This window comes from Carassius gibelio, chromosome A12 (assembly GCF_023724105.1).
Source record: "Carassius gibelio isolate Cgi1373 ecotype wild population from Czech Republic chromosome A12, carGib1.2-hapl.c, whole genome shotgun sequence".
Lineage (NCBI taxonomy): Eukaryota > Metazoa > Chordata > Actinopteri > Cypriniformes > Cyprinidae > Carassius > Carassius gibelio.
Genome location: NC_068382.1, coordinates 6,863,692 through 6,878,586, shown reverse-complemented (window position 1 = coordinate 6,878,586; position 14,895 = coordinate 6,863,692). Strand labels below are relative to the sequence as shown.

The 14,895-nt window shown below is 38.1% G+C and overlaps 1 protein-coding gene across 1 annotated transcript in view; it reads right to left on the bottom strand.

The window, feature by feature from the left end:
- Positions 1–1,297: 1,297 nt before the first annotated feature.
- The window catches only part of LOC128024990 (protocadherin-15-like), a 194,818-nt gene continuing 181,220 nt past the window's right edge, over positions 1,298–14,895 (bottom strand). Inside the window, exons 32-38 of the mRNA XM_052610923.1 lie at positions 14,791–14,799; positions 13,510–13,620; positions 6,568–6,589; positions 5,677–5,715; positions 5,343–5,416; positions 4,404–4,533; positions 1,298–3,230 (exon numbers count right to left, since the gene is read on the bottom strand). Of these exons, the coding sequence (XP_052466883.1) occupies positions 1,788–3,230; positions 4,404–4,533; positions 5,343–5,416; positions 5,677–5,715; positions 6,568–6,589; positions 13,510–13,620; positions 14,791–14,799 (1,828 nt within the window). The 3' untranslated portion in view covers positions 1,298–1,787. The remainder of the gene's footprint in view (positions 3,231–4,403; positions 4,534–5,342; positions 5,417–5,676; positions 5,716–6,567; positions 6,590–13,509; positions 13,621–14,790; positions 14,800–14,895) is intronic.

Here is a 14,895-nt window from a genome sequence, read left to right as displayed (position 1 = left end):
GACTGTGGCATTATGCAAATGTACAGTGCATAAGTGCACAATAAATTCATTACAATTATTTTCACTGATGACCATTTACCAAAAATACACTTCAGCAGACATTTGATTTTGCCTTTTAAACTATAAAAAGCACAAAAAAAGATTATGAAAGAATACAATGCATCTGTACTAAATAAAAAAAATAAAAATTAAATATTAATGAGCAACAATCAAAGGGCCAGAAACATGTTTGATTTTTAAGGTACTTATGAATGCAACAAAAAGCTCATTGTTCAGGGCCACGGAAAAGCAAATATAATACTGAATAAAAGTGCAATTTTATAATTTTATGCTGCAGATTATTATTTTTTTCCCTCAAGTTCTTTAAGACAATAAGAGTATCTGCGTGTTAGAAGTCACAGTTTTGTCATTGGAATGTGCAGGTTATTCCAAGGCCCCATCCAGAGCTCCTCCTCATCTGACTGGGTGCGGTCACTATGTGATCCTAAAGGATCCCTCACCTCCTGATTGTCCAATGTGGACTCTTGTTCATCGCCATTTTGTGTTCTTTCACCCCCACCTTTCACCACGTTTGATTTTGAAGCTATACTCTCTGGGCCTGTAATGCTGGAGGCCAGGGACCCACTGGAAGGCCTGGTTGTGAGGTTCTGTTCACCGACTGAGGTGCCTGTGATTATGGGGGTGTTTAACGGAATTCGCTCTTCATGTGTAACAGCAAGTTTGTCCAGTTTCTTAAAGTGCTTTCCCAGTCGTACTGGAGAGTTGAGCTTGATGTTGTTGGTGTGCGCGACCCGTCGTGTCCGGATTATTGAGCCATTCTGGGCCAAGTATATGCTCCCATTAATGTTGCTGTGGCTGTTCACATTAGATAGACGGTTCCTGTGTGAATCAGGTGCACTTTCTTCTCCAGTTGAACTGGTCTCGTATTCTCGGTCTACGATAAGCTTGATCCTCTTTTTTCTACCATACTGAAAACAAACAAGAAAACAGTTGTGTAAGATGACTTACATAATAACAGACTTCAATTTTACACAGCACACCACAGTGGTGATCTGTCCGATGAGGAAAGTCTTCTAAAAAATGCACAGCTAAAGATATGTTATTAACTGTTGTTTTCATCGATTTCTTAATTGTGGGCATAAAAGATGCATGTAATGTAAAAAGATCTGTTTTGCTATTTATATGGCAGGGCTCTATATATAAATGTTTGTAGATGCCACTGCTTGATTTGTTCTATTTTTATATATATATATATATATATATATATATATATATATATATATATATATTAACAAATATTGGTTTGGAAGTCAGAAAGATTATAATGTGTTAATTATCAAGAGAATTCTTACAGAATACTATAAATAAGGCAGGCTTGATGAAAGAAAATTCCCTATCGGACCGCCACTGCTTGTCATAAGAAAGAAAAACAGCCAAACTCACACTTAATGTCCCTTCGCGAGCTCATTAAAAGTAATGTGCTCAAGGACCAAATGCCATTGGATTACAGGATTTTTTTTTGAAAACAACAAAAACTAACCTAATTTTGATCTGAATATTAACTGCTAATCTAAACTTTTGAAGGGTGACCTCTAAAGGTAAGACTAGAGATGAAATAGCATGCATGTTATTCAGCAAAGGTTAAGGTGAAATGCCAAGATGTGCTCAGTGAGAAAAAAATAATAATAAGAACTCCAACCAGAGGAAGACATTCAAAAGGCCGATAAAAAGTTCAACACAAGAAATAAAGGCAATGGCCAGTCTTACTGAAAATATCAGCATATAATTCAGGAGGAACCGACAGTCTCATTTGCGTCTGAATTAGACTCCTCATCCTCCCCGTCTACTTCAAGGTTTCTTGCTCCATCCGAAGAGCTTGAACTATGACCCGGACTACCACCTCTCTCTGGAGACATTTCCCTTTCTTCATTCTCATCTATAGGAGAGAGTTTGTCGATCTCTAAAGCCTTTGCTACATTACTGCTTGTCGTAGAGAATCTGCTCATGCTGTGGAAATTCAAGTCATGTCTACTCTCCAGAGAAGTACTGCTTTTAGACCTAGACCTGGGATCCTTACTTTGACCTTCTCCCATCTGCCCATTTTCTTCCTGACTGTCCTCATCCTCCTTTAGGATGGTCTCTTCTAATGCTTTCATGTGGGTGGATGTCGTCTCAGGTTCTAAAGATGATCTGCAACTCTTTCTTTTGTAGGTGGAGGTTACTGACTTCTGGGATGTTGTGCTACTCTGTCTGGACTGAGAAGATCTGACAGATGATACTGTTCCACTATCCTCTGATTTGACACTTTCTTTTCCACTGCTGCCATCCTCTGAGATTGACTCGTTCTCTGTCTCTGATGTTCTCTCTGTGTCTGACTCTTGTTCTGTCTCCGTTTCTTTCTCAGTCTCTGTGTCTTGTTCAGAATCTGATTCTGTCTTCGACTCTATTTCAGTGTCATCTAGCTGAGTTTTTGTTTGGCTCTCCCTGTCTGAATCAACAGGACTCTGTTCTTGATCATCGTCTGAGTCTAAACTACTCATATGTGCCCCCTCTTGGAGTCTGTATGGATGATAAGGTGTGAATGACATGGAACTTCCAGTGTAAGACTGTTGAATGATGCCTTCCTTGCTCCTAACTCTTTCTTGTTGACTTTCCACACTATCTCCAGGGATTCTCTGCGATTCCCTCTCTGACTCACTGAGTGACCAAGAGACTGGGATGTTTCTATTACGTCCATGATCTACAGTCCCACTAATGCTACTCATGGAGTTCTTCTGAGTCGGCAATGTTTTAAAGATGTTCATCTGACTTAAAACTTTGCCAAGTCTAGTCTTTGCTGAAGGCATGGCTTCTTTAGTCTGGAAATAGCTGCCATTAATGACCACGCCACTCTCTACATTGTTTGAATGTTGCATGGTGATTGCTTTGGGCTCATCAGTACTTCCTCCTTTTTCCTCAGGAACTACAATTGGAAATATTCTGTTGTTCTTCCATGGAAGGTGGAATGGAGCTGGAACTGGGCCGGATCTTTTGTCAAACATTTGGCCGAGTTTTATAGATGCTTTGAGTGTACTTTCAGCCTTTGAGCTGTAAGGGTGTGTAATGCCTTCTACTGGTCCAGGCAGGTGTTGCTCAAGCCTTGGAGGTTGGTCTCCAAAAGCAAGTCTAAGGGGCCTTCGTGGTGGAGCCTTGCTTGGAGGGGGAGCTGGCCTTCTGCCTTGTCTCGCAACCTATTACAATGATATTAGTCCAGGATTTTTAATATTCAGAATATCTAATCAACAATTCAGATCACCTATCATCTTTGTGACTTCACATGACTCATGTCATGTCTGAGAGAAGTGTCACTTATGGTAAAACCTTACCCTCATTACCATGTTACTTGCAAATGCATTAACTTTAACCCCATTGGCCGTTGACCATCCAAAGTGAAGTCAATGATTTACTGGACATTTTGCATCATATATCATTACATGATTATTATTACATTATTGATAAAATTAGGTTTGGTCTTGGCAGACTAGATCTGCTATGCTGCTTCTGTGAAGCAAGTAGACTTGCTTTGGCTAAATGCACAGATCATAAATAAAAGGAAACATGCTGCTGCTAGAGAGAGAAAAAGATCCCCATAGCAGATCTAGACAGGTGGTGCTGGGGAAGTGGTGGGCTAGTACCGTCATTTCTGTACTATAGGGCGCACTTATAAGCCTTTAATTTTCTCAAAAAACGACAGTGCGCCTTATAATCCAGAGTGCTGTCAAAATGTTGACATTCCCTTTAGCACAGCACCATCTAGTTGATGCATAATGCAAACCCAGTCAAATGTTTGACTGCAGTATCTTCTATTCTATGCGCCTTATAATCCGGTGCGCCCTATTTCTGAAAACAGTTCTTAATTAGGTCATTCATTGAAGGTGTGCCTTATAATCCAGTGCGCCTTATAGTGCGGAAAATACAGATACACATTGCATGCAGGTGTGGTGAGCATGGAATGTATCTGGTTTATAGGCACACAATAATTGTAATTAGAAGTTAATAGGCACACAATAATTATAATTAAAAGCTGACTGAACGTAATTTTGAATGAACCAATTGCAGCGCCAATAGAGTTTCATGGCTATCAACTACTCATAGCACCAATTCGGAGTATGGGTTACCAACTTTCACTTTTCTGGTCCTTGAGGGACCAGAGTCCCTCTGGTCCTGCAGAGTTTAACTTCATCCACAATCAAACGCACCTGCCTGTAATATCCAGTTATGGACCAAGCAAAACCTGAACCCTCCAGGACGGGAATTGCCCATCCTTGCTTTAGATATAAAACTGACTTTATTGAAAAATACTAAAAATACTAAATGTTTTATTGGGTTAAATTAAGAAAACAGAAATAATTCAAATGCAATACCTCTCCCTCGGATTCGTGTGGGCTGTAGTAGTAGCTGCCGTCATCTTCCATAATTACTTCTCCATATTCATCATACACCCCTGTTGGAGAGATCAGCTTCCGACGACTCCCATACTGAGGCAAGTCATAGCTAAAAGACAAGTATACAGGATCATTGCATTTACCTCAAACACACACACACACACACACACACACACACCAATGCAAACATTTATGAATAAATGGGCAAAAACCTTGTACCTACTGTCCCCTAAATCAAAACTAAAACTTTAAGAATGTTCAGGAACAGAGAAATAAAAGGCAGATTAAGCAGCAGAACCTCTTCATAACACTGTGTGGAAAAGGTCAAAACAGACCTTCATTAAGGACTTTGAGTATTCTTAGGGAGCAGCAGGCTCTATGAATCCAAATGCAGCTTTGGCGGCCAATTTAACAGGAAATGGGCTGAAAGTCAGGATTATATTGATCCTCACTAGCTTGTAGCCATGGAGGTTTTCATTTGGATTTATTGAGAATAGATGGATACATTGAAGACCAATTTAGTATACAGCAGGGGACTGCTACTCATCACATCTGTATGACCTACTGTATAACTTGGCCAGCATTCAGTTTTTCTCAAATAGCTTTGATAGTCTGTGGTTGCCATCACTTCCCTCGAGGGGCCATGGATTTTTAATACCTTTTTTTTTTCTGGATTGGGTTCCATATGGACAGCTCACCTTGCACAAGCATCAATAAATATTTATTGCTATTACGTTCAAAAAGACACAAACAGGTGGCCCACAATGTTTAGAGAAAATTGACGAGATTCACCATCTGAAAACCATATAAAATAGTCCTAGAAATCTTACAAAATGATTAAATGCAGCTGGTCCAACACATAGCTGACAAATTTGATTTGGGCCAGCCGCACATTTCGACTAATGAATGCACACTCACCCATGGTCATAATTATAGTAATCCTGTGTATAATAGTCCTGTCCCGGGTCGATACCAGACTCCATAGAGAGTTCCTGTCAGCAGAACAAAGAGTTATAAGGCAAAGAGCACACTGTTTTAGGCAAAAATCCTTAGAGAAATCAGACGAAATAGCTGCCCATTTCAAAGGGGGAAAAATACATTTCTGTATTTATTCATTTCAAAGCTATTTGGCCATAAAACAAAATAGTTATTACCGTATTGTGCCTACACATTCATGTTCATTCAAATATGTACTACAACATGTTCAGCGCAACAGAAAGTTGCTGCGAGTATAAAATGTGAGATTCTCTACCTCTGGTCTCAAGAGAGAGGGCCGAAGCAACTGCTGTTGCTGAACAGCATTCAGCAGAGAAACAGTGCAGAAACAGAGAGAAAAAGAGGAATATACAATGTTTTAATCTGTGTGAAAGTGAATAATAGAAGATATAAAATAAATACAGTTGGGTCCACAAGTCTGTGATTGCACTAAAAATCAGCAACTGAAAATAAAATCTGAATTTAAACCTGGAAATAAAGTTTTAGGGCTTTGGAAATGGCATCAAAGATACAATTGAGAAAAACAAAAGATCAGATATACTCTCAAAGAACACATTCTGATCAATCTTGTAATCTTTTAATCCAGCTTTCCAAGCATGTTACGCTGATAAATCAATTAGTGTGGAAAAGTGTGGAAAAATACTGTTTCAGAGCTATTCATAAAATCTGGAACAACATGGAAAACTGGTTAATTACACATTTTAATGTCAATATAAAAATAAAAAAGATACTTAACCACAGCATTCTGTGATTGACCAACTAGAATCAAGGATTCCAGAGAGCTGTTAAAATGAACTGTATTTAAACGCAACTATTTCTTGATCATATTGCTGTTGCTACTGTTTTATACAACCAATAAGCCACTCAGAGAGCTGTGCCTATGGCTTTATTTAAACACTTTGGAATTCATAAAATCAAACTTCCTAAGAACAAAACTATTTAAGAAATGTAATCAGCGAGTCATTGTCCAAACTGACAGACCTAGGCTTCAGCAATTTTAAAGATGGGATCTTGACAAATACTTATTTCCTCTCTCATCACTTTCCCTATCAAATAACATCAACTGATAAAAATGATGGCCAATACAACTCTCTCAAGATGAGACATCATTCAAACTATGGAATTCCAAAGAAAATAAAATACATACCTCCTGCTGCCCGTAGCCTCTCCTGTGAAGAGATAACAGCATGGAAATAAAGTAAGAACATTACAATAAAACCTTGCTATTTCATATGTAGAAAATGTTTTAATTCTTCTTCTCAAACTGGACTGTCAGATATGACAAAGTATTTGAATGTTTAGCAGATTTAAAGGCATGAGATGAAACAGCATTTCCTTGAGATGACGTTTCGAAGACAATGTCCATTACGTTTTTGCAAAACTCTGATAAATAATACAGAACTGTGAGGAACTGAACGTGTACGTGTTGATAAATATGCAGACATATAGTAGTCTGATATGGAAAGCATAACTTACTATGAGTATAATTCACCCAAAAACTTGCACACCAATGGATCCTCTGCATTGAATGGGTGCCGTCAGAATGAGAGTGCAAAGAGCTGATAAAAAAACATCACTATAATGCACAAGACATATTTGTTTAGAACTATTTTGGACTGTTTTTGCTTGTAATTGGTGCTTGATCTTTGCATATTTATCTTCTGATTCAAACGAGATTACTTTTTCCCTGGACAAAACAATATTATGGATAAAGGACACAGAGCTTTTGTCTTTGCAATATGTTAATTGGATTATTGTGATGTTTTTAGCAGCTGTTTGTATTCTCATTCTGACGGCACCCATTCACTGCAGAGGATCCATTGGTAAGCATTGGTGTAAAGGTAAATTTCTCCAAATCGGTTCCAATGAAGAAATTACATATTGGGTGGTGAGTACATTTTCAGCATGTTTTTATTTATTTTTGGGCAAATGATTCCTTTATATATTTAATTTTTAATTTATGTATATTATTTTTAAGTATGGGATTTTAGTTTAGAGGACATTAGTTTAGGAGTCTGGGCGAGGAATCTGGGCAGTGAAGCTCAAAGGCCTCATGGCATGATGAATCTGTGTTAACGCCACTGATTCAAAGCAGACAATAAGACAATGACATGGCCACAGAGGAGAAAACTAGGCTCTGTTTCTGGGCAAGGACAAGTGGCACACTGTTTATCACTCAGATGAATGTTAAAACCCTCAAGCCTCTAATGACATTAGACATTATCATGTGTGGCAATGCTTGGCATGCAAAGACAACCTAAAAAAAAAAAAAAAAAAAAGACAACAACAACCACATTTGATTACAGTTTATCAGGTGTGTTAGGGGTATAGAGAGATTATATGGAGGTGGGCCAGCATTTCCTAAGTACCAGGACCATTTCATTGAAAGCGTAGAAAATTAAAATTCTCTCCAGGCAGCAGATCAGCAAGAGCAAATTACAGCAATTCTTCCCTGATGTGGGCATAATGAGGGATTCAAATGAAGATTTATCTCTTAACGATAATATGCGACTTTCAAGGGACTTTTATTTTGTTGACTTTTCTCTCTGTGAGTGTGTTTGCAAGTGTAATGATGTGTCATTCCATGAATGAAATATGATATATTACATGATATATAATTATAATTAAACTATGTGATGAAATACTAATTATGTTATATAGGTATAACAAGGTCAAGGTACAACTGCAGTGGCATTTCCATCTTTTTTTTCCCCAAAAGGAAACTCGCCAAAAGGCTAAATTAAACCTACTGTGCTATATTAATTATTTGATCATCTTTCTAAATTACCTGCAAGGTCGCACAAAATAATTATAGATTAAAAATAATTTACCATTAGCTAGCATGCTCTATTGTACGTTAAGTATGTTAGTTAAAATGAATGGCAACCAATACCACCACTGAAAACATATAAAGGAAGGTATTACATGAGCAAAAATGCTACCATTGTTTTCGTAACATAGAAATAAATATACAAAAAGTAATGTATTAATCATTAATATTACAAATAATTAGTAGTTAAAATGTTAAAAAAGTGTTTTACATAGAGCTGCAGATCACAGATACTTTATGAAGATTAATAACATAAATATGTGATTAAACATGTTATCACCTTATTCTTTTGTAATCAAACAAACTGAATTCATTTGTGCACTAGTTTTAGACATGCATTCTTTTCTGCACTGCACTTTTGACTTTTGCCATCTGCTTTGCCTGTGTTTGAAATGTTGACTAAACAGACAGTATTAGTGACAGATGGATCTTGTTTGACTGAGCTAATTTTAATGCACAGAGAGGTTCCCTCTTCCCTCTGATTTCCATAAAGATGTTTGTTTGTTTGTTTGTTTCCTAACACTGTAAATATCCAATTATGGCAATGCTAGTCCTAATGGAACATGGCACTACAGATTAGAAACACAAATCATGATACGAGATGGGAAAGCATGGCATGATGTGGGCTATCTTGCAAAGAAATGTTGAAAGTAAAAACAGTGCTTGAATGATAGTAAAGTAAAAAGTTTGAAATATTATCCAAGATTAAGTGTAAAGACAAAATAGGAATTCGAATGGCAAATATTGCAATGACATGGTTTGTGAATACTGAACATTGATTGTAAATGATAGATTTTTTTAATAACACCAAAAAATATAGCACACACCACACTGAGGTGATCTACAAAAAAAGTTTGAATGGAGTCTATATTAAGGGTCTGAATTCATGGCTTTTAGGGTTAAGAGATTTAAAACAAAGCCTATAACCATAATATCGGCGTTATGCTAATACAGTGCTACCCCACTGTAAATAGAAGGTGCAGGTATTACAGAAACAGAACATGGTCAATTTTCAGGTGATTGAGACACTTTTGAATAAGCTACAGCACAAAAACTACATGGTATAGATGTGTACTGCTGTGGGTCGACAATAATCTGATGTAATGTTGTGGTATCTATCCATAAGATTCATAACAATTAAAGCCACGATTAGGAGGACATTTTCTGAATTGAATGCAGTGTTTCTTTTTAAAAGAGTAAGTGGAGGACATGTTGCCAATCAGACAAGCTCTCTCACACACACACAAACACTCTTGCACTAAATTGATTTAGCCGGTAATTACAAGCAATTTGACGACTGAGTTGCATCTCAAACCTCCTAATGTGTGCAGAGTCATGTACCAAAGAGCCATTTAACATTAGAACAAACTTGTTTCTCTTCCGTGCTTTTTTGGTCCTTTCTAGCACAGACAATTTGCAAACCTAGCAAAAACAGTTCAATGTGAATTCGTGCACTGAGAGAGACAAAATGTCTATAACAGCTGTACTTAAAAAAAAAATAATTGATCGTAGTGATACAGGGTTCAGACAACGAAGACCAACGCGTTTTGAAGTGCTGCATTTTGCCATTTTTGCATTAAAAATAGTATTTTCCTCTTTCATGTTAAATCAAAGCAATGGCTTGACTGTATTTGAGCTACACAGCACTCTTCCTGCATCTAAGACATAATGCAGAGATCTGATATTTTTAGTAATTTAGTCTGAATTAATAAATGGTGAAAACTGGTAGACAGTGTAAATGTGATTACAGAGGCAATAATAACACAATTAACAAAAAAGGGAAAAATAAGAAAAGAAACAAAAATTAGAGGTGAGCGCATGCAGTGTACCTCAGAGAAAAGCTTTATAGATGACATTTATCCCATCCAGTGACAGTTACATACAGTCCAACATTAGGGCATATAAACAGGATAATTTCTATGAGTAAGTAATAGTGTTTTGTGTACTAAAACAGGTTGAAGGAATAAAATAAAATGCTTGTACGAATGGTTTATCTCAACTAAATAATAAAACACGCAAAACAGATAAACAGATCGCAAAACAGATAAAAAATACAAAAACTGTAAAAGCACAAACACTTGATTTTGTTTCGGACAAGAACTCCAAGGCACTCGAATTGTAGTGAAAAGTTAAAAAGCCTTTATGGCATCACTGCCTTTATACATTAAAACTCTTTTGGTGAGCGGTACATCTACGCGTTGCGGCTTACATGCCTTCATCAGGGTGACAAGAGTTTTAACGTATAAAGCCAGTGATGCAATAAAGGCTTTTTAACTTTTCACTACAATTCGAGTGCCTTGGAGTTCTTGTCCTTAAATATATACTATCCCATAGAAACAAAGAGCACCGAGAGCACCGAGATTTCATACTCCATGCAGCACTTCTTGATGCATTCAGTGATTTTGATTTGATTTTGTTACACAGTAAGATGAAACACAATGATAAGACAAAAAGAAGACAAAAATGTATCTATAGTCTAAGGGGCCGTTCACACAGGACATATTCTCGTGCTGGTGTTTCTTGCACCATACTCTACTGTTTGAGCAACAAGAATGCCTTGTTTATTGTTAGTTCTGCTGTGCTCTGTTAAAATGCTGTAATGCTAGAATGGATCCTGTGTGAACCACCTCTAAAAGCAACATGGACAAAGAGAGTGTCACAGGATAGTGGACTGAGAAGGAAAGCGTTTCTCCAGCTCCTCCACTAGTAAGTTCATGTTTGGATTGGTCTCTGGTGATTGTTTTTCCTGTACAGGCTTCGCCTCTGACAAACCAGCCTCTGGTTCAACAGACACTTGTGTTTTGGGGACAATCTTTGGCGGGCGCTGCTTTTTGTCTATTTGACTGCACATGTTGGCAATGGATTTCTCTATATCTGCTATGTTCTGGATGTTCTTAAGGATCCCTTTGAGTTCCCTCTTTGGAGGCTCTGGCTCGGATGGCGGTGGAGGTGGTGTGGGGCGTAAGGACACTGGTCGGAGGGATGTGACCAAGGGAAGAGGAGGAAGGACAAATGGAGAATGAGACATGGAACAGGACAGGTCTGGTGATAAGGGAAGGGGGGGAGGAGGAGGAGGGGCTGGATGGGGAGGATCTGGTGGCGATGGAGGAACAGGAGTGGATTGGGGTGGGGAACTGGAGGGAGGTGGAGGTGGTGGGGGACTAGACGGAGGTGGAGGCGGTGGGGGTGTTGGAGCAGGTACATCTGGTGGGTCTGGGATGATCTCCACATTGACCTCGTAAGACTCCACATCAGGATAGGTAGTCATTCTGCTGTACTTCCGCAGCACTGGCGGGGTTGGCTTGTGACTGGGTGGAGGTGTTCCGTCACTCTGGGTAATTATTATTGATGGGGGTCTGCTGTTATGCCCCATGACTGAAGACTGCGGGGTCTCGAAAACAGAGAGAATAATTTCAGAAGAGAGTGACCCACGTGAGTCCTGGCCTTGCTTCTGCCTCATATCCTGAAAGGCCTGCTGCTCAAACTGCCGTGCCTGCTCTTTTACTGTCAATTTGGGCTCTTGATCTTCATCCACAAACCCATCAAACCCATCAATCATCTCCTTACTGTCCTTAAGGTCGGAATTCAGCAGCTGCAGCTCCCACTGATCTGGATCCATCACCACCCTCCTACTCCGTAGGGCATCATTGTTCTCCCACTTGTGTAACCTTGAGGGTAAAGTCCAGGCATGACCTGAGCCTGCAGATGGGAAGCGCAGGATGGACCTTCTTAGACCACTCATGTTGGGTGAATACATGCCCAGGTGATACCTCTGATTTTGGTTCTCAGGGCTGCTAAGGGTGCCATCATCATGGTACAGAGGGTTCGTTGTAGTAAGAGGATTCTCATCTGAGAGAAAGGTGATATTGCTTTCTGACTTAGGCAAGTTGTTGAGCAGGACCCCATTAGCGGTGGACAGCTTGTGAGCAGTGATGGCACGGGAGGCAAATGAGCTAATGAGACGCTGACGATCGCCATCCTTCAGAACACACCTCTTAGTCCTGCTTTCAGCATAAACCGCAAAAAGAGACAAAGATTGACTTAACAGAGAATGTGAACAGCAAGAAAGACAGGGAAGTAGGAGGGAAGCCAACTACGAATAGCACCTGCTTGGTTTGACTACTGTACTAGGAGCAAAGAGCTAACCAAATCCAAGGCAAACACCCAAAACAAGTTTTCACTGAAGGCTGCTAACACAGTTCCAAACAAATATCAATACTAATCAAGATAACAGTGCTACACAACTATTCAACATCTCTCTGAGAATCCATCACAAATACAACTATACCTTACTTACAGTATATTGTCTAATTTAAACTACTTTGTCTACTAGTTGATACACAGATGATTGCCTACTTACTTAGATCTGATATCCAAGAAATGAGAAAGAGAGACAGGAGGAAAAAACTAATTATATGAGTGAAATTAGCAAGATAGCTGTCTAAGAGTTCTAATAATGAAAAACTTTACTTGATGTTTTTGAATTAAGATGTATCATCACAAATATTAGCACAATATACTTGTCCATGTTATGGTCCTCATTTAAACTGAAAACTTGTTCAGTCTTAACACATTGCCTGTTCAGTCATAATTATGACAATAAAAGAAAACATGTTATTAAAGATCATCATGATAAAATCAAAATTGCAGTGGAAAATAAGCTAGTTTAAGGGTCAGAAAGAGGGTAGAAAATACTCACATAAACTAATTAAGTGAGTGAAGTGACATACAGCCAAGTATGGTGACCCATACTCAGAATTCGTGCTCTGCATTTAACCCATCCAAAGTGCACACACACAGCAGTGAACACACACACACACACACACACCCAGAGTAGTGGGCAGCCATTTATGCTGCGGTGCCCAGGGAGCAGTTGGGGGTTCAGTGCCTTGCTCAAGGGCACCTCAGTCATGGTATTGCCAGCCCCAGACTTGAACCCACTACCCTAGGATTAGGAGTCAGATTCGCTAACCACTAGGCCACAACTTCCACCAAATGCACCAAATGCACCAAAGCTGTCTAGGAATTAATTAATTATTATTATTTTTACTTATCCTTCCACACCACTAGGAGTATATGAAAGGCCCTACAATTGTATAGTAAAAAATAATGAAATTGAATCTAATGGAATGCAACTAATGCAATTTTAATTTAAGTAATCGTAACTTGTAAAACCCAATATGTATCAATATTCTGCATCAGTCAGTGCTTGAAAACATTGACAAGAACTGTATAAAGTGCAGAATATATAAAACTTACATGGTGCTGTCGCCGAGTTCTTCATACAGATTGTTGGTGGCAGCTCCTCCAGATTTGCCAGTGGGAAGCACCATTTGGATCCTGGCTGCTTTTGCACACTCTGCCTGCCGTCTTTAGATGATGAAGTCAACAAGTGGAGCAAAATAAAAGCAATATCTTATATTATTAAAGATCCATAAATGATAAATGCACTCATAGATCAAAAACCTAATTTGGGATACAAGAACTATGTTTACTGAATCTGAATTTGGAAAAAATAGAATTTATCTTTTTTTTATGTATAGCATGCTAAGGTAATAGTTGAGAGTGTGATGGTTATGTTTATGTAATCAGTGCCTGTGAAGTGGTTTGAGTTTGTAATTCCATAGCATGCTGTCCTTAAAAAAATGCTTCGAATGCTTTTAAATAATTTAGTTTTGATCTTTTCTTTCAAAGTGCAATTTTACAAGGATGTTGGAATCAACTTTATATCCTTGGGAGATCTAACAGCTTAGGGAACAAAAGCTATTCTATAGCACTTTTGTTCTGGTCCTTGGAAATCAACAAGCCTTTATCTTTCCCTGGACATTTAGCTGTAGACATTTAGATTTATAATTTTCTCAGATACAACGAATTAGATCAGTGGTTCTCAACTGGTGGGTTGCAAACAGCTAGAAAAAATGCTAGGAATAAAATGGAATAATAATGATATCCAACTAACCATACAATCTTTCATAGTCACGAGTGCAAAATAAAGAGGCATTTCTAAAAGGGGGAAACTGCTTCGCATATTTTTTGTTGTTGACACCAATGCTTGCATGTCAAATCAAATGGTTGTATTTGATCTGTCACTTGATAGAAGCTAGTCATTTTTTGAAATATGCCAACATGGACAGGTAAACAAACAAAAGCATAGAAAAAATCCAAGACGATACAAACAGTGAGGAAAGACATCATTAGTGCTGACAATGTATTTTGTGCTGAAAAATTATTGACTGTTCAGAGCATGATAATTCTAATTCAAGAGACTTTTATCAAACACTCAATCTATAAAAACAAGTCAATTATTATTATTTTTTTTATGTTAATATCACAATTGTTGATTTTCATTGTTGTATCATTAACTTTTGTACAATGAGCCATTTAAGTAGTGTTGGGTTGCTATTTGATAACCAATGTAAAATCTGGGCCTTGAAGCCAAACCACCAGAGAACCACTGAATTAAATAATGCTTGAGAGAGGGAAATAATTGAGATACTGTATATAACCAACATATCATTACACATGCAATATGATACTTACTCTTTGAATCTGAAGTTGGTGCGTTGTAAAAAAGGAAAGAAAAAATATATTAGACGATGACTCATAACAACATGGACAGCACTTACAAAATAAATATCAGCAATA